At 43.6% G+C, this 26,844-nt stretch overlaps 1 protein-coding gene across 3 annotated transcripts in view; it reads left to right on the top strand.

The window, feature by feature from the left end:
• C4H6orf118 (chromosome 4 C6orf118 homolog) overlaps positions 1–26,844 on the top strand; it is a 116,287-nt gene that overhangs the window by 25,530 nt on the left and 63,913 nt on the right. For 2 of the 3 annotated variants that reach the window (XM_063917545.1, XM_063917543.1), the window contains exons 2-3: positions 13,643–14,355; positions 22,241–22,363. In XM_063917545.1, coding sequence (XP_063773615.1) covers positions 13,687–14,355; positions 22,241–22,363 — 792 coding nt within the window. In that variant the 5' untranslated portion in view covers positions 13,643–13,686. Of the gene's footprint in view, positions 1–3,250; positions 3,322–13,642; positions 14,356–22,240; positions 22,364–26,844 lie in introns of those variants that run through there. The other variant, XM_063917544.1, reaches the window with a different exon arrangement.

The following is a 26,844-nucleotide window of genomic DNA, read 5'->3' as shown; positions in this document are numbered from 1 at the left end:
TTAGCTAGCAGGAATTTTAGTACCTCCCATTTCTCCGTAGTATTTTTTCCTAAAAACAAACCTTCCCATTCAATATCCCTGAAAAATACCCTCATCTTTTCAAAATTTGCTTTGCTAAAGTTTAAAGTCCTAGTTGAGCCAGTATAGGGCTGTTTATAGAAACTGATATTAAATGTGACCATATTGTGGTCGCTGTTTCCTATGGGTTCCCCTACTATACCTGATACCAAATCCCCATTGTTTGTTAATACCAGGTCTAAGATTGCATTGTACCTAGTTGGTTCCTCAATTAGTTGGACTAAGTAGTTATCATTAAGTGTGTTTAAAAACATATTGCCCCTAGCAGTATCACATGAATCGTTTTTCCAGTTTATCTCTGGATAGTAAAATCTCCCATCACTACTATCACTATGTCTCCTACTCCTGCTGCTCTTTCAATTTGCTTTAGTAACAATTCCTCATCAGATGCGTTGATACCAGGCGGCCTATAGCATACACCCAATACTAACTTTTTTATTCCTTTTTCCCCGCATGCAATTTCTACCCATAATGTCTCGACAGTGTCTACAGTCCCCTCCTGAATATCTTCCCATATATTAGGTTTTAAAAACGGCTTTACATAAAGACACACCCCTCCACCCTTTTTATTTAGTCTGTCTCTCCTAAACAGTGTATAGCCCTCTAGATTGACTGTCCAATCATGAGATTCATCCCACCAAGTTTCAGTAATGCTATAATATCATACTATTTGCTTGCTGCAAGTATTTCTAGTTCACCCTTTTTACCAGTAATGCTTCTGGCATTTACATACATAGAAAATTTGGTTTAATGTATTGGGCTCTTGATGTACTTATTTGTTTTTAGAGGACAATGAATAAAAGTTATGTCTTAATGTAAAATTACCACACTACGGTCCCTGAGGCAGAGTGCTCCCACCCAAGTTTACTACTTTTTTTTCTCCCTATTTGCATACAGACAGGATGTCAGCAGACGGAAGTTTCAGGTCATTCATGCTGCCGCCGCTGCTGCTGCCTGACAGTGTGACAGGCGCACTGCACATCAGCAGGTAGCAGAGCAGGGAAAGCGCCTCTCTAGCCCAGCACCTCCCTGCTTTGCAGACCTTGCTGTCCGAGTAACGCCAGGCCTGCTGCCAGGCACAGTAGTAAATACTGCAGGCAAAGTCAGCAGTGCTCAGTTGTCATACCCAGCTGATCTGCTTCACCCAGTTTGTCATGGTTTAACTCACAGGCGCCTAACATCCCTTTCAAACATGCACAGGCAACAAGGTTTCCATCATATCCTCCTGCTGTTCTTGAAGGCAATTCTTCCTTCCACCTCCCAACATGATTTTGCAAATATTCCATGTACACTGGAACAGACGATAGCAGTTTCAGGTTCTGGGCAGACTAGGGTCACTAGGGCAACTTGCCCCCTACTTCAGCCACTTTCTTTGGGAACAACACAGAATAAATAGACAAATAATACAAATAACACTGGCCATCAGCAAACAGCAATTTTGAGGAACACATTGGAGAGATATCACCTGTACCACCTCTAACATATACAGTAACTGACATTTGGTACACAACAGTAAGGAAGGGCCAGACCAGGATTACCCACTGACATATGCTCACACATATGGAGCTGGTTCCAATAAGTACACCTCAAGACATCTTGAAATTTCTAGGTGACAATATTGTGGACTACTGGCTCTATTCTTTGTTCCCAATTACTTTTCTTTTGTTTTAGCTCCAATACAAAGGACTTCTGCTTCTAATCTCTCTGGATAAATTCTTGAAATGTGGCCAGCATTACCAACACACACCAAAATTTTGTCCTATTGCACCCTTCTTGACATATACTCTTCATTGGCTAGGAGATGTGTGCTTTATCCTAGGCCTTTTTATACTCCTCTGAAGTTTTCCCTCACCACGTGGTCTTTGCAATTTGGTTCTCTCAGAAGAGTCCCATTGTTCCTTTGTTTATTATTATTATTTTTTAAATATTTTCATGTTTCAATATATATTTATTAAAAAAAAGTTTACGACATTGTAACATGTGATGTGTTTGCCCTCAAGACCAATCACTTGTAGCAAGGCACAAACCAAGTAATATAGTGCTGCTGTCTCTGTTTCCATGTCCTACATGGCCTGGATACACCTCTCAGGAGACTGGCTGTGTCCCCAAAGCAGTGAGTCACATCGTCACACTGGCACTTCTGCATTCAAACTATTTTATGGTTTCTATCTCATATCCCAGGTGGGGTCTTCATGCTTCTTTTTGACACTGCCGTGCTGTTTTTTTTTTTTCAATCTGTATCTTGTCCACTTAACAGACACATTTCGTATTGGGGTGGGTGGTGCAATAACTTGCGCTTGCTCTGGGTCCTACAGCTCCAATCTACACCTCTGACTACATGCTGTGATAAATACGATTTACTACCTGTAAAGCTGAGCAATGAGTGAACATTTATATGTTTGAATCCTCTTGTGCTGTGATACACTTACCTCAGGTGCCAGTATGTGGTGCAGGACTGTGCTGTGATACACTTACCTGGGGTGCCAGTATGTGGTGCAGCACAACAGTACACTACATGATTCTTCTATATCTTGGCTATAGTGGAAGTATGGCATCTGCAACCAGAAGGGCACCTGAATACTCGGATACTTAGCACAAAGCACCTGGTGGAGTGAACAATTGTGGACAACACAGGTGCTGTGCAAGTCAAATAATGGGGCAGATGTATTAAGTCTGGAGAAGGGATAAAGCAGTGATAAGTGGAAGGTGATAACGCACCAGCCAGTCAGCTCCTAACCGTCATTTTTCAAATCTGTAATGATTGGCTGGTGCGTTATCACCTGTGTTTATCACTTCTTTATCCCTTCTCCAGGTTAATACATCTGTCCCAATGTTGGCTGTCAGATCACTGATAGAACAACAAACTTTATTGACAGCACTCATCTGGCACAATGGGAATGGCATAAATGTAAGCTTATTAGCAAATTTAAATGAATCAATATCTTTTTATAAAACAATATATATTTTTTACAGATGTTTGAAAACTATTTTTTCAATCTGATAGAACAGTAAATCTGCGTCTGCTTTAATGTGCATGTGTAGCTAAAACACACAGTACTGAACGCTGGCTGGACCTGTAATGCTGCAAAGCTGAAAACAGTCTGTAGGTATGAGGCAGTGACAATGAAGCCAACAACGCTAGCTCTTGTTTACTTCATAACCATAGCAACCCCATTGTTGCAAAGTTACACAGTGTGAGGCACTTGAATGCTGGATTATAGCTGTAGGATTTTTCTGATTGAGGTAAAGTACAACAAATATATAGTAAACCATACAATAACTGTGTTTCTGTGCTTCTGTTACTGATTTTTGTTCTGCTTGAAAAGTTCTATAACATACTGTAGCCCCTATGCTAGTTTTGAAAGTCTGGACCATATTGTTTTGTTGTGTTTGATCTGCAGTAACAATATTTATCGGTTGCCTTTGGAAATCAAGTAAACTTTACAATATCTAACAATGTCTAGATCATATTACTGTTACCTACTTAATAAGCTGGAGTACTGTTCGTATCTTGTAGTTTCATAAACAAAGCAATTTTGACATTTTTGACTATACTGGTGAAATTTTGCTAGTTGTCTAGCTGACTTTGCTGTGGTAGTTTTTTGTATGTTTATTTGTTTGTTTTTAATACCTATTGTATATACCATATCTTATTAAACCCCATAATTAGAAAAAATTATATTTTCAAAATATTTATTGATAAACTTACTCAGACAAACATTCTAAACCTGAATATGCCAATATGTTTACAAAACAGGTCCCAGTTACAAAATTATTAAGTGTCCTATGCAGTGAGGTCTATGGCCCTCATTCCGAGTTGATCGGTCGCAATGCGAATGTAGCAGAGTTACACACGCTAAGCCGCCGCCTACTGGGAGTGTATCTTAGCTTCTTAAAAGTGCGACCGAAGTAATCGCAATATTGCGATCACAAACCTCGTAGCAGTTTTGGAGTAGCTTCAGACTTACTCTGCCTGTGCGATCAGTTCAGTGCTTGTCGTTCCTGGTTGACGTCACAAACACACCCAGCGTTCGCCCAGGCACTCCCACCGTTTCTCCGGCCACTCCTGCGTTTTTTCCGGAAACGGTAGCGTTTTCAGCCACACGCCCCTGAAACGCCGTGTTTCCGCCCAGTAACACCCATTTCCTGTCAATCACATTACGATCGCTGGAGCGATGAAAAAGCCGTGAGTAAAATTACTTTCTACATAGCAAAGTTACTTGGCGCAGTCGCAGTGCGAACATTGCGCATGCGTACTAAGCGGATTTTCATTGCGATGCGATGAAAAATACCGAGCGAACAACTCGGAATGAGGGCCTATATGTATATAAATTAGAGATGAGCGCCGGAAATTTTTCGGGTTTTGTGTTTTGGTTTTGGGTTCGGTTCCGCGGCCGTGTTTTGGGTTCGACCGCGTTTTGGCAAAACCTCACCGAATTTTTTTTGTCGGATTCGGGTGTGTTTTGGATTCGGGTGTTTTTTTCAAAAAACCCTAAAAAACAGCTTAAATCATAGAATTTGGGGGTAATTTTGATCCCAAAGTATTATTAACCTCAAAAAACATAATTTACACTCATTTTCAGCCTATTCTGAACACATCACACCTCACAATATTATTTTTAGTCCTAAAATTTGCACCGAGGTCGCTGTGTGAGTAAGATAAGCGACCCTAGTGGCCGACACAAACACCGGGCCCATCTAGGAGTGGCACTGCAGTGTCACGCAGGATGTCCCTTCCAAAAAACCCTCCCCAAACAGCACATGACGCAAAGAAAAAAAGAGGCGCAATGAGGTAGCTGACTGTGTGAGAAAGATAAGCGACCCTAGTGGCCGACACAAACACCGGGCCCATCTAGGAGTGGCACTGCAGTGTCACGCAGGATGTCCCTTCCAAAAAACCCTCCCCAAACAGCACATGACGCAAAGAAAAAAAAGAGGCGCAATGAGGTAGCTGACTGTGTGAGAAAGATAAGCGACCCTAGTGGCCGACACAAACACCGGGCCCATCTAGGAGTGGCACTGCAGTGTCACGCAGGATGTCCCTTCCAAAAAACCCTCCCCAAACAGCACATGACGCAAAGAAAAAAAGAGGCGCAATGAGGTAGCTGACTGTGTGAGAAAGATAAGCGACCCTAGTGGCCGACACAAACACCGGGCCCATCTAGGAGTGGCACTGCAGTGTCACGCAGGATGTCCCTTCCAAAAAACCCTCCCCAAACAGCACATGACGCAAAGAAAAAAAGAGGCGCAATGAGGTAGCTGTGTGAGAAAGATAAGCGACCCTAGTGGCCGACACAAACACCGGGCCCATCTAGGAGTGGCACTGCAGTGTCACGCAGGATGTCCCTTCCAAAAAACCCTCCCCAAACAGCACATGACGCAAAGAAAAAAAGAGGCGCAATGAGGTAGCTGTGTGAGTAAGATTAGCGACCCTAGTGGCCGACACAAACACCGGGCCCATCTAGGAGTGGCACTGCAGTGTCACGCAGGATGGCCCTTCCAAAAAACCCTCCCCAAACAGCACATGACGCAAAGAAAAAAAGAGGCGCAATGAGGTAGCTGACTGTGTGAGTAAGATTAGCGACCCTAGTGGCCGACACAAACACCGGGCACATCTAGGAGTGGCACTGCAGTGTCACGCAGGATGTCCCTTCCAAAAAACCCTCCCCAAACAGCACATGACGCAAAGAAAAAAAGAGGCGCAATGAGGTAGCTGTGTGAGTAAGATTAGCGACCCTAGTGGCCGACACAAACACCGGGCCCATCTAGGAGTGGCACTGCAGTGTCACGCAGGATGTCCCTTCCAAAAAACCCTCCCCAATCAGCACATGATGCAAAGAAAAAGAAAAGAAAAAAGAGGTGCAAGATGGAATTATCCTTGGGCCCTCCCACCCACCCTTATGTTGTATAAACAAAACAGGACATGCACACTTTAACCAACCCATCATTTCAGTGACAGGGTCTGCCACACGACTGTGACTGATATGACGGGTTGGTTTGGACCCCCCCCAAAAAAGAAGCAATTAATCTCTCCTTGCACAAACTGGCTCTACAGAGGCAAGATGTCCACCTCATCTTCACCCTCCGATATATCACCGTGTACATCCCCCTCCTCACAGATTATCAATTCGTCCCCACTGGAATCCACCATCTCAGCTCCCTGTGTACTTTGTGGAGGCAATTGCTGCTGGTCAATGTCTCCGCGGAGGAATTGATTATAATTCATTTTAATGAACATCATCTTCTCCACATTTTCTGGATGTAACCTCGTACGCCGATTGCTGACAAGGTGAGCGGCGGCACTAAACACTCTTTCGGAGTACACACTTGTGGGAGGGCAACTTAGGTAGAATAAAGCCAGTTTGTGCAAGGGCCTCCAAATTGCCTCTTTTTCCTGCCAGTATAAGTACGGACTGTGTGACGTGCCTACTTGGATGCGGTCACTCATATAATCCTCCACCATTCTATCAATGTTGAGAGAATCATATGCAGTGACAGTAGACGACATGTCCGTAATCGTTGTCAGGTCCTTCAGTCCGGACCAGATGTCAGCATCAGCAGTCGCTCCAGACTGCCCTGCATCACCGCCAGCGGGTGGGCTCGGAATTCTGAGCCTTTTCCTCGCACCCCCAGTTGCGGGAGAATGTGAAGGAGGAGATGTTGACAGGTCGCGTTCCGCTTGACTTGACAATTTTGTCACCAGCAGGTCTTTCAACCCCAGCAGACCTGTGTCTGCCGGAAAGAGAGATCCAAGGTAGGCTTTAAATCTAGGATCGAGCACGGTGGCCAAAATGTAGTGCTCTGATTTCAACAGATTGACCACCCGTGAATCCTTGTTAAGCGAATTAAGGGCTGCATCCACAAGTCCCACATGCCTAGCGGAATCGCTCCGTGTTAGCTCCTTCTTCAATGCCTCCAGCTTCTTCTGCAAAAGCCTGATGAGGGGAATGACCTGACTCAGGCTGGCAGTGTCTGAACTGACTTCACGTGTGGCAAGTTCAAAGGGCATCAGAACCTTGCACAACGTTGAAATCATTCTCCACTGCACTTGAGACAGGTGCATTCCATCTCCTATATCGTGCTCAATTGTATAGGCTTGAATGGCCTTTTGCTGCTCCTCCAACCTCTGAAGCATATAGAGGGTTGAATTCCACCTCGTTACCACTTCTTGCTTCAGATGATGGCAGGGCAGGTTCAGTAGTTTTTGGTGGTGCTCCAGTCTTCTGTACGTGGTGCCTGTACGCCGAAAGTGTCCCGCAATTTTTCTGGCCACCGACAGCATCTCTTGCACGCCCCCCTCGTTTTTTAAAAAATTCTGCACCACCAAATTCAAGGTATGTGCAAAACATGGGACGTGCTGGAATTTGCCCATATTTAATGCACACACAATATTGCTGGCGTTGTCCGATGCCACAAATCCACAGGAGAGTCCAATTGGGGTAAGCCATTCCGCGATGATCTTCCTCAGTTGCCGTAAGAGGTTTTCAGCTGTGTGCGTATTCTGGAAAGCGGTGATACAAAGCGTAGCCTGCCTAGGAAAGAGTTGGCGTTTGCGAGATGCTGCTACTGGTGCCGCCGCTGCTGTTCTTGCGGCGGGAGTCCATACATCTACCCAGTGGGCTGTCACAGTCATATAGTCCTGACCCTGCCCTGCTCCACTTGTCCACATGTCCGTGGTTAAGTGGACATTGGGTACAACTGCATTTTTTAGGACACTGGTGAGTCTTTTTCTGACGTCCGTGTACATTCTCGGTATCGCCTGCCTAGAGAAGTGGAACCTAGATGGTATTTGGTAACGGGGGCACACTGCCTCAATAAATTGTCTAGTTCCCTGTGAACTAACGGCGGATACCGGACGCACGTCTAACACCAACATAGTTGTCAAGGACTCAGTTATCCGCTTTGCAGTAGGATGACTGCTGTGATATTTCATCTTCCTCGCAAAGGACTGTTGAACAGTCAATTGCTTACTGGAAGTAGTACAAGTGGGCTTACGACTTCCCCTCTGGGATGACCATCGACTCCCAGCGGCAACAACAGCAGCGCCAGCAGCAGTAGGCGTTACACGCAAGGATGCATCGGAGGAATCCCAGGCAGGAGAGGACTCGTCAGACTTGCCAGTGACATGGCCTGCAGGACTATTGGCATTCCTGGGGAAGGAGGAAATTGACACTGAGGGAGTTGGTGGGGTGGTTTGCGTGAGCTTGGTTACAAGAGGAAGGGATTTACTGGTCAGTGGACTGCTTCCGCTGTCACCCAAAGTTTTTGAACTTGTCACTGACTTATTATGAATGCGCTGCAGGTGACGTATAAGGGAGGATGTTCCGAGGTGGTTAACGTCCTTACCCCTACTTATTACAGCTTGACAAAGGGAACACACGGCTTGACACCTGTTGTCCGCATTTCTGGTGAAATACCTCCACACCGAAGAGCTGATTTTTTTGGTATTTTCACCTGGCATGTCAACGGCCATATTCCTCCCACGGACAACAGGTGTCTCCCCGGGTGCCTGACTTAAACAAACCACCTCACCATCAGAATCCTCCTGGTCAATTTCCTCCCCAGCGCCAGCAACACCCATATCCTCCTCATCCTGGTGTACTTCAACACTGACATCTTCAATCTGACTATCAGGAACTGGACTGCGGGTGCTCCTTCCAGCACTTGCAGGGGGCATGCAAATAGTGGAAGGCGCATGCTCTTCACGTCCAGTGTTGGGAAGGTCAGGCATCGCAAACGACACAATTGGACTCTCCTTGTGGATTTGGGATTTCAAAGAACGCACAGTTCTTTGCGGTGCTTTTGCCAGCTTGAGTCTTTTCAGTTTTCTAGCGAGAGGCTGAATGCTTCCATCCTCATGTGAAGCTGAACCACTAGCCATGAACATAGGCCAGGGCCTCAGCCGTTCCTTGCCACTCCGTGTGGTAAATGGCATATTGGCAAGTTTACGCTTCTCCTCCGACAATTTTATTTTAGGTTTTGGAGTCCTTTTTTTTCTGATATTTGGTGTTTTGGATTTGACATGCTCTGTACTATGACATTGGGCATCGGCCTTGGCAGACGACGTTGCTGGCATTTCATCGTCTCGGCCATGACTAGTGGCAGCAGCTTCAGCACGAGGTGGAAGTGGATCTTGATCTTTCCCTAATTTTGGAACCTCAACTTTTTTGTTCTCCATATTTTATAGGCAGAACTAAAAGGCACCTCAGGTAAACAATGGAGATGGATGGATTGGATACTAGTATACAATTATGGACGGACTGCCACGGTTAGGTGGTATAAAAAAACCACGGTTAGGTGGTATATATTATAATAATAATACAATTATGGATGGACGGACTGCCTGCCGACTGCCGACACAGAGGTAGCCACAGCCGTGAACTACCGCACTGTACACTGGTTGATAAAGAGATAGTAGTATACTCGTAACAACTAGTATGACACTATGACGACGGTATAAAGAAAGAAAAAAAAATACCACAGTTAGGTGGTATATATTATAATAATAATACAATTATGGATGGACGGACTGCCTGCCGACTGCCGACACAGAGGTAGCCACAGCCGTGAACTACCGCACTGTACACTGGTTGATAAAGAGATAGTAGTATACTCGTAACAACTAGTATGACACTATGACGACGGTATAAAGAATGAAAAAAAAACCACGGTTAGGTGGTATATATTATAATAATAATACAATTATGGATGGACGGACTGCCTGCCGACTGCCGACACAGAGGTAGCCACAGCCGTGAACTACCGCACTGTACACTGGTTGATAAAGAGATAGTAGTATACTCGTAACAACTAGTATGACACTATGACGACGGTATAAAGAAAGAAAAAAAAATACCACAGTTAGGTGGTATATATTATAATAATAATACAATTATGGATGGACGGACTGCCTGCCGACTGCCGACACAGAGGTAGCCACAGCCGTGAACTACCGCACTGTACACTGGTTGATAAAGAGATAGTAGTATACTCGTAACAACTAGTATGACACTATGACGACGGTATAAAGAAAGAAAAAAAAATACCACAGTTAGGTGGTATATATTATAATAATAATACAATTATGGATGGACGGACTGCCTGCCGACTGCCGACACAGAGGTAGCCACAGCCGTGAACTACCGCACTGTACACTGGTTGATAAAGAGATAGTAGTATACTCGTAACAACTAGTATGACACTATGACGACGGTATAAAGAATGAAAAAAAAACCACGGTTAGGTGGTATATATTATAATAATAATACAATTATGGATGGACGGACTGCCTGCCGACTGCCGACACAGAGGTAGCCACAGCCGTGAACTACCGCACTGTATACTGGTTGATAAAGAGATAGTAGTATACTCGTAACAACTAGTATGACACTATGACGACGGTATAAAGAATGAAAAAAAAACCACGGTTAGGTGGTATATATTATAATAATAATACAATTATGGATGGACGGACTGCCTGCCGACTGCCGACACAGAGGTAGCCACAGCCGTGAACTACCGCACTGTACACTGGTTGATAAAGAGATAGTAGTATACTCGTAACAACTAGTATGACACTATGACGGTATAAAGAATGAAAAAAAAACCACGGTTAGGTGGTATATATTATAATAATAATACAATTATGGATGGACGGACTGCCTGCCGACTGCCGACACAGAGGTAGCCACAGCCGTGAACTACCGCACTGTACACTGGTTGATAAAGAGATAGTAGTATACTCGTAACAACTAGTATGACACTATGACGACGGTATAAAGAAAGAAAAAAAAATACCACGGTTAGGTGGTATATATTGTAATACAATTATGGATGGACGGACTGCCTGCCGAGTTCCGACTGCCGACACAGAGGTAGCCACAGCCGTGAACTACCGCACTGTACTGTGTCTGCTGCTAATATAGACTGGTTGATAAAGAGATAGTATACAATACATACAACAATATACTACTATACTGGTGGTCAGGCACTGGTCACCACTAGTCACACTGGCAGTGGCACTCCTGCAGCAAAAGTGTGCACTGTTTAATTTTAAATTAATATAATATTATGTACTCCTGGGGGCTCCTGCTATAACAACCTGCAGTGCTCCCCAGTCTCCCCCACAATTATTATAAGCTTTGCCTTTTATACATTGATGTGCAGCACACTGGGCTGAGCTGAGTGCACACAGACTGAGTCACACTGTGTGACTGGCTGCTGCTGTGTATCGTTTTTTTTCAGGCAGAGAACGGATATAGCAGAGAACGGATATATTATATTAAAATAAATAAAAGTTAACTAACAACAACTGCACTGGTCACTGTGGTAAACTCTGTCTGACTCTGCACAATCTCTCTCTCTCTTCTAATCTAATTTCTAATGGAGAGGACGCCAGCCACGTCCTCTCCCTATCAATCTCAATGCACGTGTGAAAATGGCGGCGACGCGCGGCTCCTTATATAGAATCCGAGTCTCGCGAGAATCCGACAGCGTCATGATGACGTTCGGGCGCGCTCGGGTTAACCGAGCAAGGCGGGAGGATCCGAGTCTGCTCGGACCCGTGAAAAAAACATGAAGTTCGTGCGGGTTCGGTTTCAGAGAAACCGAACCCGCTCATCTCTAATATAAATAGGTATGAACAGTATTTTGTTGTGCATAAGTGTATAGTATGTCATATTAATAGGACAATGGGTCGTAACCAAGGGTGTAGACTGAACTTTGTGGGCCCCATAACAGCATTTTAAAGGGGCTCCTGTCCCAATGCTTCTAGAGAGACACCTTTCCACAGCAGTTGTTAATTTTATGCCAACAGGATTTGGCTTTTTAGTTGGATTTGTAAATATACATGTATTATACCTATATGGAAGTTAAAGCGGATATCATTTTTTTGTTTAGTGTTTATCTTTGCTTTTTCTTTTTGTTTTACTTTAAAGTTTATTTATTTAGTTTAACCTTATATTTATGTTTCTGGTGACATGGCTTGTTGATATCATTTCCAAAAAGTAAACAGCCTCTTTTATGATACCAGTTTCAACTAATCTGGGTAATCTTGTAAAAAAAACAATAAAAAAAAAAACCTCTAATGCTATGCATGTCAGGGTCATAACTTGAGAGGGGTTCAGTATGTTTGACTGGCGGTCAGGATGCCGGCAGTTACAATACAGACAGACGCCAGCATCCCGATCGTTGTTATCCCCTGGCCTCTAACCCTAACCCTCCCTTCCCGCAACTGAAACCTAACCTCCCCCCGGTGGTGCCTAAACCTTACCCCTATACCTGCTGCCTAACCCTAACCAGCCCACTATACTTACGGTCGGGATGCCGGCTGACGGGATTCCAGTGTCGATCTCCGGTGTTGGCATTCTGACGGTTATCAGGATTCCGGCATCGGTATTTCAACTGCCAGGATCCCGATAGCCGGCATCTTAACCGCATCCCCTTTAGAGTTCTCAATTTATAGCATACTGTTTACTTAGAATACATTTACTAAAATGAATAACTTGAATTTTTTCATGTCAAGCTGTAAGTAATTTGACTTATTTAAGTATAATTTTGTATCTGCATTATAAAGTGCAAATACAATTGCATTGCTATTGCATCGTTGCCGGGTATTTGCATGCTGGGCGGCCTTGCCCTGTGCTGGGTGACTCTCAGCATGCGATCGCAATCAGTTGCAGTTTTACTATTTTAGCAAAACTGCAACTGAAGCTGAATGAGGGCCAGAGGGGGGAACCACAAAGCTGCTAGAGACCATGCAGCACCAGCAGGACCATGTAAATAATGTTTAGTGTTTAAAAACAATGGTGGTCATTCCGAGTTGTTCGCTCATTGACGTTTTTCTCAACGGAGCGATTAGGTGGAAAATGTGCTTGCGCATGGTACCCATCGCGCATGCGTTAAGTAATTTAACACAAAACTTTGGAGATTTACACAAGCTCGAGCGACGTTTTTTCAACGCTCGAGTGATCATAGTGTGATTGACAGGAAGTGGGTGTTTCTGGATGGCAAACTCAGCGTTTTCAGGGAGTGTGCTAAAAAACGCAGGCGTGCCAGGTAAAAACGCAGGAGTGGCTGGAGAAACGGGGAAGTGGCTGGCCGAACGCAGGGCGTGTTTGTGATGTCAAAGCAGGAACTAAACGGACTGAGGTGATCGCAATCTAGGAGTAGGTCTGGAGCTACTCAGAAACTGCAAGGAATTATTTAGTAGCAGTTCTGCTAATCTTTCGTTCACTATTCTGCTAAGCTAAGATACACTCCCAGAGGGCGGCGGCCTAGCGTTTGCAATGCTGCTAAAAGCTGCTAGCAAGCGAACAACTCGGAATGAGGGCCAATGTTGTCATATTCTTAGCACAAATTCTCTGTAGAGGGACTTTTTGAACTCACTGTTTTATGTCGGGATTTATAATAAGAATTTAGCAGAAAGAACACAGCATTAACTGATGTTGAGCGTCACATATGCATTGAGACATTAATTACCCCAATGCAGTAGTTTTAGTTCCTGTTTATATAATGTATCAGCTATGACTATAACGCTATATATTTGTTGTATTTTTTTTACCAGGTTTGGTGGTGCATTTTTCCAGTACATCAATCATTGCTGTTATTATGTTAAAAAATAAGCAACAGACCAAACTTGTACCCCTCAGAAAACTTTTGGATGGAACAGAAAGAGCAAATAAAAGTGATTCATGGGATTATACAGGTGGACATTTAAATCATAACCACCTTTTCAAGCCACACATTCTAGAAGAGAAGGTTTTCTGGAAATCTGCAAGAAAGGCACCACACTTACAACCTAACAAAGACAAAGATCAGAGACTGCCCTCACAATCACATACAAAGATAAAAGAACTATTTGCACTGAATACGGATGATCCCAAGAGAAAATCATTGTGTGAGATCAGTCAAGACACAAAACAAACTGGCCCAGCTACACCAAAGAACACACCATTTTCTAGTCTTGTTCTGGAAACTCAGTCACAAGGGAGATGTATGGAAAATCTAGAGCACACACATCATAAAGAGACATCACAGATAGAAGAGCTTCAGCAGCCTGAATTAAAACCACCAACGTTTCCTTGTAAGAGGAATAGAACATCCCAGAATTATTTGGAGAAATACCAATTTGTGCCATCTTACTTTACTGGCCTGACTAAATCCGATCAGTTCAACATGTTTTTGCAATTTGATAGAGAAATTCTTCAAAAGCAATTTTTGACAAAAGAGTTCTACAAGAATGTGTCTGTTGAGTACTACGAAAAGAACTTAGCAAAGGTACAGTATGAACATGTTTGAATGATAAACCTGAACACAGTTATGAAAGTGCAGTAATATTTGATGCATCTGATATGCTCCTAATCAGCTCCTGAATGTCACTTGTCACAACGGCTCTCACTTGAGCAGACATGACTTCTGGGTGTGAAAGAGTTAATAAAAACAAAACTCTCAGGTCTGTATAAAAATGATTAAACCCCCAAAATGATATATCACATTCACTATTAATTGCCCACTTGTACCACCACTAATATTTGTTCCAAAGCTAACACTGAGGAAGTCTTCAGAAACTCTCTGACTTAAAATACATCCTCAACTTAATTTAATCAGTGTAATTGCATACACAAGAGTACCCCAAATGGTTTTTTATCAAAAAGGAGAACCTTTTTCGATAAAACGATATTGCACTGCGAGTGGGGCATATTTAAAATGTGGTGATATTAAAAGTTGTGAATGGTGTGACCCAGCTAAACTGAATTGCAATGTAAAATCTAGGCTGTAAAGTATTTGTGTGCTACATGCAAAAACAGACAGTATTTACCCTGCATGGGGAAAAAAATGTACATCTTACGTTGCAACATGTTCTGTCTAGTTCAGAGTTTCCCAGCCTTGGTCGTCTAGACACACTAAGGGGCATATTCAATTTTGTGCTCATTTTTTAAATACCCCTGTGGTGCAGGGTTTTTCCTGGAGCCACAGTGATCTTCCTATTCAATTGAAGATGAGAAAATTGTAACACTTTGAAAAAATCATTGGGACTTGCTTTTGAACCCCTGCTACACCCACGTAATAACTAATTAATCAATTGGAAGTTTTCAGTTAGCTTAACTGTTTTTAGTCCTTAATTCATTACCTTCTGAAGCAGTGTCTTCTTCTTCAGTGTGTGTAAGCCTGGGACGGGCAATAAGTGTCCCCCAGCTTTTGTAGAACTACACATCTCAGCATGCTGTGCAAATATTTTAACATGACCAAATAGCAAAACTATGGCAGGGCATGTTGGGATGTGTAGTTCTACAACAGCTGGAGGGATGCTAATTGCCCACCCCTGGAGTAAGTAGACATCCTTAGGGTAAGTTCAAGGCCACTCATATGGTTAGGACCTGGGGGGGGGGTTAGGGTTAGAAGGGGGGGGGGGGGGTTTAACCATAGCCCAAGTCTTAGCCCAATCTGCCACCCTCTGGGTCTTTACCCAAGCCACCATCCCACACGGGTTGGGGTTAGGGAGCAGAGGAATGGTTAAATAAATATCCCCTCCCCTATCGACACTCTAACTGTCAGAATACCGGTGTCAGTCATGTGACCACTGACATCCCGACCACCGGGATCCGGCATCACACCCAACGTGGGTGCAGTTGCTGTGGGGCCCTGTGCTGCTTCCAGGGCCTGCAGCTCCCTTTGCACCGAGGACCCCCTTCACCCCTAGCCACCACTGAAAGCTTGGTGACAGAGTATGTAGTGGAGGGAACCTCAGACTGCGATCAACATAGCCCCAGCCTGGCTCAGGTGCTCTGCCCCTACCTGGCCAGCTCCTAACAGTAGAGCAGTGACGCGATTTGCAAGTATTTAGGGGGTGGGGCCTAATGCTTTGAAGTGCCCACCCCCAACAGAGAGAGACCTTTGCCGTGCTGTTATAGTCCGGTAGTGTCTCCTGTTTCTCTTTCTCCCCAAACCTATATCTCTTGCTTCTATCTCCATGACACTGTCTCTCTCTGATACTCTTTCACCCTAACACTGTCTCTCTCCCTCACTCTCTTCCTGACACTGTCTCTTTTTCTAATACTATCACTCCATCTCTCTTCCTAATGCTGTCGCTCTCCCTGATACTGTCTCTCTCTCTCTTTCTGACACTGTCTCACTCTCTCCCTCTCTCTGACACCATCTCTCTCTCTCCTTGACACTCTCTCTCTCTCTCTCTCTGACACTGTCTCTTTCCCTTTCTGTTCATGACACTGTCTCTCTCCTTGACACCCTCTCTCTCTCTTTCTTTCTTGTTCTCTCTCACACAGAACCTCTTCTCTCCCTCTGTCTGTCTCTCCCAGCACAGTGCAGCAGAAAATTACAAATAATCTATTCAATTGGGGGAACAAAAAAAAAAAAATGTGTATGGGTTCCCTGTATTGCCAGTTTTTACAGTAATGATAGCAGTCAACCTCTGTGAATATTCCTCATACATTGGGGTCATTGATTTTAGTACCAGTGCACAAGCAACTGCAGGTGTGATTGACAGATCCTAACCTAGAGGTTGGCAGGGATGGCACCCACCAGGGGCAATCAGTGCTGGCAACAGAAATCTTAGTGCCCGGAATATTCATGTTTTTGAGGCCCCCCATAGATCACCAGGAGGCACATGCTGGTCAGCCACTGGCTCGTCCCCCATGTCTCATCAGTCCCATCCCTATCTGTGTTTCTCAGTTTATCCCCCATGTCTCTCCAGCCTCATCCTCGCCTGTGGCACTTCAGTACCATCTCTGTGTCTCCAGCCTCATCACTCCTAAGTCTCTCCATGTCCAGCTATCCATTAATCTTCTTTGTGGCTCTCAGCCTTATCCCCCATGTCTTTCAGCATCATTACTTCCCTTTTTTTCAGCCCCATCATCTTGTGTCTCCCTTTTTTTTAGCTCCACCTCCTGTCACACTTCATCTCCAGCCTCTCCAACTCCCTCCCTCCTATTGCCCGCTGAATCTGCTACTTCACTTAGTGGGCAACTTGGCGGGTCTCCTCTCCAATCCAGTGGTGTGATGCAAGCTGTGCCGAGAACTATTTTTTGTGTATGCAAACACTTTAGCAATACGCCCATGATATGCCCATGATACTCCCTTAATATGCCAATAAGACAGAACATCTCTGCGGGTCTGTTTAGTCACCTCCCAATTATCACCCAGAAATGCTCAACACTTTTTCCAGATACCATGCTTCTCAATTGCAACAGTGTTTTTTGGGGGTGACTCAGTAAGGATCGCTTATGCACATGTGCAGAATGGGTTCTGTGATCGCATCGCAGGGATGTGAGCATCTTTGCCTGATTGACAGGCAGAGACATTCATAGGGAGAGATGGGGGCCCCCATTTTCCGGGAGTGGCAAGGCCAAGGACTGCATTGCGAGATGAAGTTTCCTTGGCCTGGCAAGCTGCCCTGCGACAGCAAGCCTGAGTAAGCGACCGATGGTCGTGATGCTCATCCCATATGCAATTGCATCGCTGATATCCTATGTGGTAATTTTGCATACATCTGCCTAATAGTTTACATTCTGCTTGATCTTGAAGCTTACTGATGTGTTTTTGTGTACGTGTTTCTATGGTGATGGGAGCACTATGCAGCCACCCCCCCCCCCCCCCATTGCTAGGAGCCGGTACGTCAGCGCACAGCGCATGACAATAACGTCATCGAGCCGCGGCATGGAGCGGGACGGCTGCTACTTCACACACCTGGGTGAGCTACTATAAAGGTATGTACAGATGGGTCCATGTTTATCTTGACCCTTAATAGGATTAACTGAGATTTGGCAGTCGGACTTAATCCCCTGCTGTAATGACTTAATCCCCTGCTGTATTGTTCTCTCTATTGTATTCCAGCTTAGAACAATAGATGAAAGGTTTATGTTAACAAACCATGTTGTGCCTAGGCGCTGCAAACTAACCAAGATAACCGTGGACCCATCTGTAATGTTTGCAGTGTTCTCTTTAATCCTTGAAAAAATGTCATAAAGACATAAAACGTTAAACACATTTTCTGGCCATGTGACCTTTGTCTACTCCGGTTAATAAGATTATGAAATGTCTGTGAGTGCGGCTCATCTTCTTTGGTACCTGTTATTGCACTGAGTGAGCACCACAGTGGCTGAATCACATTTAGGAGTGCCGGACGACTTCTCTAACATATATATATATATATATATATATATATACACTGTATATTTAATATCCTTATTGACGTAGCATAAATCTGGATTATGTGTGGATATTATTATACAAACCACACACTAATAGTGTGAGAGGGCAGATAACAATTGCTGAGGCCTCAACATGCTCTCCAATACTGAATATAAATGAGGATAAATGAATGCCAAGATACAGACATCTCTATTGGAGTGGCATGAAGCTGGCTGCAAACATATGGTGCAGAACATTCAACAGAAATGGAAAGTAAATGTATGTCCCCCCGGGACTTTGCTGCAGTCTCACAATATACAGTAGGAATACTTACTGTATATGACACATCAATGGATGTTGCAATTTGAGGAATACAAAAGTAATTTATCATAAACTATAAATAACTTTGTATTAAAGCCAAAAGCTGTATGTGGATACATTAAATCCCTTTTATAAAGACATTATATGAATACTATAAAGGGAATAATTGATACAAACTGCACCAGAATTGGTGTGAATTATATTATTGGATCCTATATTTCTGTACACTTTCTCTGAGTGGATATGTATTATTAAATTGAGATAGTAACAATTTGACTGTGTAAGATAATAGATACACCATTTTTTAAAATTCTTTTAGAACCTTGAAACTCTGTGATCCACAATTTAATGATGACGAAAAAAAACATATAAATGAACGAGAGACTGTATAGGGTAGAGAGAATATAAGCACCCTGTTTGTTATGAAGCTAAGCTGGCTGGAACTGGTTTTTATGTTGATAGTGGTGCATAGGGGGTTAAAGCTGTCAATCAATCAGTTAGCCAATGAAATTTGTTTGGTAGGCGGGTTGTTTTTGGTTATATATGTCAAGGCTGAGGAATTCAAATTCCTCTTGCCATTTTGGGATCCCACCCGGCAAATTATTTTTTACGAAAATTCAATTAAATGTTTTCACGTTGGAATACATTTTTATAGTTATTCCAGCAAGGCGAGGCGCAGCGGGCAGAACGCAGTGCTCATCAGCGGCTCAATTTAGTGCAGCAGAGCTTGGCTAGCATTTCCCCTTTGAGAAAAGGCGAGTCGGTCACTACCTCAGGGGAGGACCAGGTCACCATTTTAAGGAGGGACCAGCACTGTGCTAGTTAAGGGGAGATGGTTCTACCCAAGACAGATTGCGCAAGGGGCGGAAACACCGCCCCATTTGTTTAATGATTAAAAGTTTTTAAGCCATGGCCGAGTTGGCACTGCTTTTTTCGCCACCAGTGATTAAGATTTCTAATTCCAGATTCGAATTTAAATAAATTTGTCTGTGACCTCCTTTTTCCAATCTATACAGTTGTCCGTGTCTTTATTTATTGGTTGAATTATTTAAGTTGTGGCGTAATAATAAAACATATGGGTGACTTACAGTATGTTGAAGTCTACCAGTATGTTTATTAGTGTTTTGCATTTATCTATTTTGGAAATAGCAACAACACATAATATAATTAATTATAGGGACTCAAGGGGCATGGATTTGCTTTGAATACACATTTCCAATCCTTTTCTTCACAGTATTATTTTTATATTTCACTGGCTGTTCTATTTGACACAGTTTTTTAATACAAATAGTAAAAGTTACAGGTTGAGTATCCATTATCCAAAATCCAGAATACCATTTTTGGGTCCCCTACTGAGATAATGATATATATTATATATTATGTGTATATATATAATATTTTATATATATATATATATATATATATATATATATATATATAATTTTCGGATAGGCGGCACTCACGGGTCTTACATCAAATAAGCGGGTCCAGACACCCGGTTTAGCAATGTTTTGGTTTTAATCTCAAACCTTCGTCAGGCATATGCCTGACGAAGGTTTGAGATTAAAACCGAAACGTTGCTAAACCGGGTGTCTGGACCCGCTTATTTGATGTAAGACCCATGAGTGCCGCCTATCCGAAAATATATTTACAGCCTGCAAGTTGTTTTGACTGTATGTGTGTGTATATATATATATATATATATATATATATATATATATATATGTATATATATATATATATATATATATATATATATATATATATATATATGTATATATATATATATATATATATATATATATATATATAATGTCATTACCTCAGTAGGAGAACCAAAAATGTGGGATTTAGAATTTTGGATAAGGGATACTCAACCTGTATGTGCATCTATGAAGTGACAACCTTTTCTCTTCCTTCCATTGATTGTTGACAATGATAGTACCCACTGTTGCGTAAGATTACATGACAGCAGAATATTAGGAGTTTTTGTTGTATAATTTTATTAGTTTTGGACACAAATTGTATACCTGTTCGGATTAGTGTATCTTGCACTTTTGATTCTTAATGGCCATGAGGGGAAGCAGTTGTCTACCTGCTCTGGCCTGGTGGGAAATTGGAATGGAATAGAGAACATTACACATGTGAGACATCTTGTTTCCTTACTTATTGAACCAAACTTATAATATGCTACTAGGGTAAGGCATACATTACCTTAGCTGTTCTCATTTTTGCTTGACTGTCACTATTTGTAGACTACAAAAGTTCTTAGTCAATATGAGATGTTTATTCAGCAACAATCTTCTCACAGTATGGTTGGAAGATACCATTCCAGTTTTGTCATTCAGCAATACAAATAAGCTGTTACAAAGTCATCACTCAGTCACAAAGTCACCCCTATCCCCAAACACACAGATCTTTAACATTACGTGTATCCAATCAAATTATGTTTTTCAAGTTACTGATTTAACTAGTATTTCTTACAACTTAGCCTTCTGCATAGATGACTTGTGACCTCTTCTCCTCTTTCTCAAAACCATAAGGGCCTATGGTATGTATTAATTATCATAGCAAAGCCATGAATATTAACAATCTCTATTGCAATGTACTTAACTCGAAGGGACAGCGCTAGCGATACCCACTGTCTCGTCAAGTTATATCCCAAGCATTTTGGAGCTGTCTGTGGAAAAAATTCTTCTGGGCAATCTGAAACTGTGCATGCGCACAGAGTCAGATTCAGAAGCTGGCCAGAGGCAGAGAGGGAGGGATTGCAAGGTCCCTCTCCTGCAAGATAGGCTCCATAGGCTTAAAGCTGTTTACACCATTTGAGGATGGTATAAACCAACTGGGACAATCTCTGAAAAGCTTCACTATTTGGAGTTTGGAACATACTGGAGGGGTCAGATCATCATCCTGATTGATAAAAATGGTTCTAATTATCCCTCTGCATCACCTAAAATTGGAGTTGCTAGATACAGTAATTTAATGTAACTAAAATCCTTGATAAATAAGATCCCAAGTCACTAATCTATTTTGTGGTATACAGCTAGTCTCTTACCTTGTAAGCAAGGCCTTGCAAACAAGGTCATCCACGGTTCAATTTGCAGTTTAAGCCTCTATATGAGAAATAGGACAATTTCTAGCACAATCTTATAATTAAAGATGCAGCTCTGACTTCATGGAACCATAAACATAATGATTGCTTTCATGCTAAAACTGACCATGAAAGTGGCAGAGCTGGGCCCAAAGGTGGGCATTCCAGATTGCAGTCATTCTAGGCAGCACTATGGGGTACATTTACTAAGACAGGAGTTTTATTTAAGATGGGATGTTGCCCATAGCAACCAATCAGATTCTACTTCTCATTTATCTAGCACCTTCTAGAAGATAATACCTGGAATCTGATTGGTTGCCATGGGCAACATCCCATCTTAAATTGAACTCACATCTTAGTAAATTTACCCCCTTGCCAGAAACACAAAGCCAACAAGGTTAAATACTGCTTAAAGCATTTTAGCCATGTAGATAATATAACTTAAAACATACTGCTATAATTTTAACATTTTGAGGCACCTGAAATCTGGCAAATAACACAGTGCCTGGAGAGATGCAGGGCAGCCTAGGCAGTAACCAATGCGCAGTTACACATGTCTGCCATCTAACTCTTTTGTTTTTTGTTTAATTTCTTTTTTAGGGACTTCTTAATATTGATCATATTAGACCTCCACATTTTGTCCATCTGGAGATCTTCAGTGAAATATTCAGAAATATTTGCAATGAGTCTTCTCTTTTTGGAAATATACTGAGACAAATTAAGGTAAATATTTACTATCTAATATTATTACCAGCTGAATATATAGAAGTTGTATTTTAAAATTATTATTATTATTAATAATTATTATTATATGATGTTACATATCCATGTGACTGAATTGTCTTCGTGTCTTCCTAACAAAGGCACAATTGTTATTATTATTATTATTATCATCATTTATTTATATGGCGCCAAATGGGATCCACAGCGGTCAATTACAGAGTAAACAAATAAGCAAAAATTGAAGACAATGACTTACAGTTCAATACAATATAGAACAACTAGAGGGTATATAAACATAGTTGCGTCAGTAAACAGCACTGAAATAAGTATCAGGGTGGCAGAAAACCAATGTCAGTAATAGTTTGTCATGCAACTCAACATGTGCTTTATAGTTTAGTAATTTAGCATGGTGATAAAGTACCAACCAATCAGCTCTTAACTGTCATTTTTCAAACACAGCATATAACATAGCAGTTAGGAGCTGATTGGCTGGTACTTTATCACCGTGCTATTTATCACTCTCCAAGGCATTATAAATGGGAGCCTATAAGTGCAATGTGTGCCCCCTACTAGAATGGCTGTAACTTTAATGTTATGTCATATTGGGGGAAGGGGAGAGAGGCCTTATCACATTTATCCTTGGTCTTCTGCCTAGCATTCAGACTAGCTAGTAAAAATATGAATGCACGGGGTGGTAGCAGAGCTGGAACACTAGTTAAGTCACATCAGGAGCGGTTCTAGGTGCAGGCAAGCCTGGCGGGTGTCCCTGCAGTCACCCCGCAGGTGCCCCTTTGCCCACCAACACCCTGGCTGCAGCCAGCACCTTCCCCTAAGCGGCGACCAGAGCTCACTCCTGAGCTCCGGCTTCCGGCTCAGGCATTGTGCGGCTGTGCGGTGCTATGGGAGAGACGTCATGACGATCCGTGGTCAGCGGTTCGGTAGCAGGAGCGGGGCTGGTGAGTATTGTGGGTTTTTTGTGTGTGTGTGTGTGTGTGTGTGTAAGCAGTGCTACTAGGGGGCATCTCTACTGGGGGCATCTCTACTGGGGGCATAACTACTGGGGGCATAACTACTGGGGGCAATACTACATGGGGGCATTACCTCTGGGGGCATTACTACTGGGGGAAATACTAATGAGGGCATTGCATAGCGGGCACTTCATAGGTGCAATGTGTATAAGGGGCTACCTGTCACAATGTGTATAAAGGGCTACCTGCCACACTGTGTATAAGGGCCTACCTGGTGCAATGTGTGTAAGGAGCTACCTGGCGTAACGTGTATAAGGGGCACTGCTCTACTGTGGTGTAATGTGTGTAAGGTGCTCTAACATGGTATAAGGGATTCTACTGTGTGGTGTAATGTGTCCGACGGAAACCACTGTGCTGCTTAATGGGATTTGGTACTATTCTGTGGCCACGCTACTTCCCTATTAAGTCACACCCCCTTTTTTCCTGTGCGCCTTTGGTGCGCACTAACCCTATTTTGTCTGGCAATGGGGGGTTTGGGCGCCAAAGGAATCTTTAGTCCTGTGCACCACAAGGTCTAGAACCGGCCCTGAGACATGAGTAGTATTCCATTCCAGGCTGCGTCTTCCCATCTGCTCCCGCATCAGGGCTGTTGAGAGCACATACAGGCTTGGTTACTGGGAACATGGCCACACATGGGTGGAGTGGCCATTTGCTTAGCACAGGGGAGGCTCAGAAGGGGGGGGGAGGGGCAGTACAATAAGGCTGGGTCCACGCTTAGACGATATCGGCATGATTGGTCGTCTCACAATGACAAATCATGCTGATCGTCTAATGTGCGTGATTGTGCACTTCCGTAAGATATCATGTGCGTCTCCGTGCAGTGTAATGAAGGACGTATCAAGATATTGGGCCTAATTCAGAGTTGATTGCAGCAGCAAATTTGTTAGCAGATGGGCAAAACCATGTGCACTGCAGGGGGGGGGGGGCAGATATAACATGTGCAGAGAGAGTTAGATTTGATGGGGTGTGTTCAAACTGAAATCTAAATTGCAGTGTAAAAATAAAGGAGCTAGTATTTACCCTGCACAGAAACAAAATAGCCCACCCAAATCTAACTCTCTCTGCAAATGTTATATCTGCCACACCTGCAGTGCACATGGTTTTGCCCAACTGCTAACAAAATTACTGCTGCGATCAACTCAGAATTACCCCCATTGAGCAATTGTTTAATATATTACTAAGGGGGACATGTACTAAGCAGCAGTGGCAGATCCAGGGGGGGGGGGGCACTCGGGCCCGTGCCCCCCCTGTCATTTGTGGCAGTTCTTTTTTTTTTTTTTTTTGGAGAGTAGCAGCCACAGCTCTGCTGCAATCTCCACCTGACAGAGCCGGCGGGCACTAGGGAAGTTGTCCTCGGAGGCTCGGCGGCTGCGTGCTGTTAATGTAGCAGGCTGAGTGCAGGGAAGTGCACCTAGCCTGCTGTGTGCGCAAACTCAATCCCGGAGCCGCGGTAGTCCCAGGAGGCCCGGCGGCTGCGTGCCGCCGCCATACTGTTAATGTAGCAGGCTGGGTGCAGCGGAGTGCACCTAGCCTGCTGTGTGCTCAAACTCTCTCCCGGACCCGCGGTAGTCCCAGGAGGATCGGCGGCTGCCTGCTGCCACAATACAGCGGGGTGCTGTTATGTGCCTGGACCCGCTGACTATCATGCTGGTTACTGCTGGGGAGCATTACTGGAGTCCGCGGGAGTGGGCTCTGTGCTGTGGGAGACCTATCCCAGGGAAGGTGAGTTAGTCAGTGCAGTGTGTGTATTGTTTATGTGAATGTGTTATATCATGCATGATGATGACAGACTTTTTTTGTATTAAAAAATGTAAACTTTTTTTTTTAAGTGTGCTCCTTTCCCTCCCCACTTATACTGTATGTGTGTCATAGGGGCCCACATTACACTTACTCATATGTCACCCTCTCCCTGTTGCCTACTGCCAGTCTCCCTGACACCCATTGCCAGTCATCCTCTCGCTGTCACCCACTGCCACTCTCCCTGTCACCCACTGCCAATCACCCTCTCCGTCACCCTATCCCCCCACTGCATGTCACACTCTCCTTATCACCCACTGCCAGTCACTCTCTTTACCACCCACTCTCTATCACCCACTGTCAGTCACTCTCCCAGTTACCCTCTCTCCCGCTGTGTGTCACCCACTGCCAGTCACCCTCCACGTCACCCACTGCCTGTCACTCTCCATCAACCACTAGCTGACACGCACTGACTGTCACTCTACCTGTCACCTACTGTAAGTCACTCCCTGTCCTTTGAAGCCACGCCCCTTGTAGTGGAGACATACCCCATGTAGTGGAGACATAAGCCACACGCAAATGTACTTGCCCCTTCCATGGTGCCCCCCTGTCATTTTCTTCTGGATCCGCCCCTGCTAAGCAGTGATAAAAGTGGAGAAGTGAGCAAGTGGAGAAGTTGCCCAAGGCAACAAATCAGCTGCTCTGTATATTTTTATAGTATGCAAATTATAAATGTTATGTAAATGCTGATTGGTTGCCATAGGCAACTTCTCCACTGGCTCACTTCTCCACTTTTATCACTGCTTAGTACATGTCCCCCTTAGGGTTTACCAGCAATCTGGCTTGGGGCAGGGTGAAGGGAAATCACCCTGACCATTGCTGGTCATCCGAGTGTGTACCCAGCCTAACACTTCTTCTCTCTAGTGTTGACTGGCCCACAGGGGTACAGAGGAAACCCCCGGTGGGCCCCACTGCCTTGGGGCACACCTCCTCTTGTGGTGTTCAGGTTACAGACTGTGCACTTGAATTATACATTGTACATTTGTTACCTTATACTTCACTGGACTATAGGGTATTTTCTACAGTGCATTGCTACTATTAATCTGTTACATTATCATGCATGCAGTAGAGGTATTTACTATATATAGACCATGCGCTCTCTAGTGGTTAGCCAAGCCTCTGTGGTGGCTGGCCACTCCTCCAAACATGGGTTCCTACCATTGCATTCCCCTGGTGGGCCCTTTATGCCCCAGTCCGACATTGCTCCTCTCTGCCAAAAATCGCTCGCCATGCATTTATAGCTGCGCAGCCGCAACAGCTCATCTTGCAATGAGTCTCTTCTTTTGCACTGCCCGATGTGCCGCTGCGTTGTTAAAACGTGGCCAGAGGTAATGGGCAGAGGAGAAGTCCTTGAAGTCTCCCATAACCAGGAAGTGACCCTGCATGCTGCTGTATGCGTCCCACCACCTTGATCCCTTGAACAGTTGGTGCAAACAACAGAGTATCAACCTTAAACTTGAAACAAAAAACTTAATAATAATATATAAAAAATTGAAACATCACTGAAATATCTGAAAATTAAAAATGCTAAAGAAATCTTTAAATAACCTGTGAATCAATTTCTATGTACACTTTTTATGTAAATACTGTAGAATTAAGGTTATTAGTGATTAGCACTACAATTTTAATCATTTTTAATCTGTTAGTTATTAGTCC

The sequence above is a fragment of the Pseudophryne corroboree genome, chromosome 4 (assembly GCF_028390025.1).
Source record: "Pseudophryne corroboree isolate aPseCor3 chromosome 4, aPseCor3.hap2, whole genome shotgun sequence".
In the NCBI taxonomy this organism is placed as follows: domain Eukaryota; kingdom Metazoa; phylum Chordata; class Amphibia; order Anura; family Myobatrachidae; genus Pseudophryne; species Pseudophryne corroboree.
Note: the sequence above shows the minus strand (reverse complement) of the source record. Positions and strands in the feature narration are given on the sequence as shown.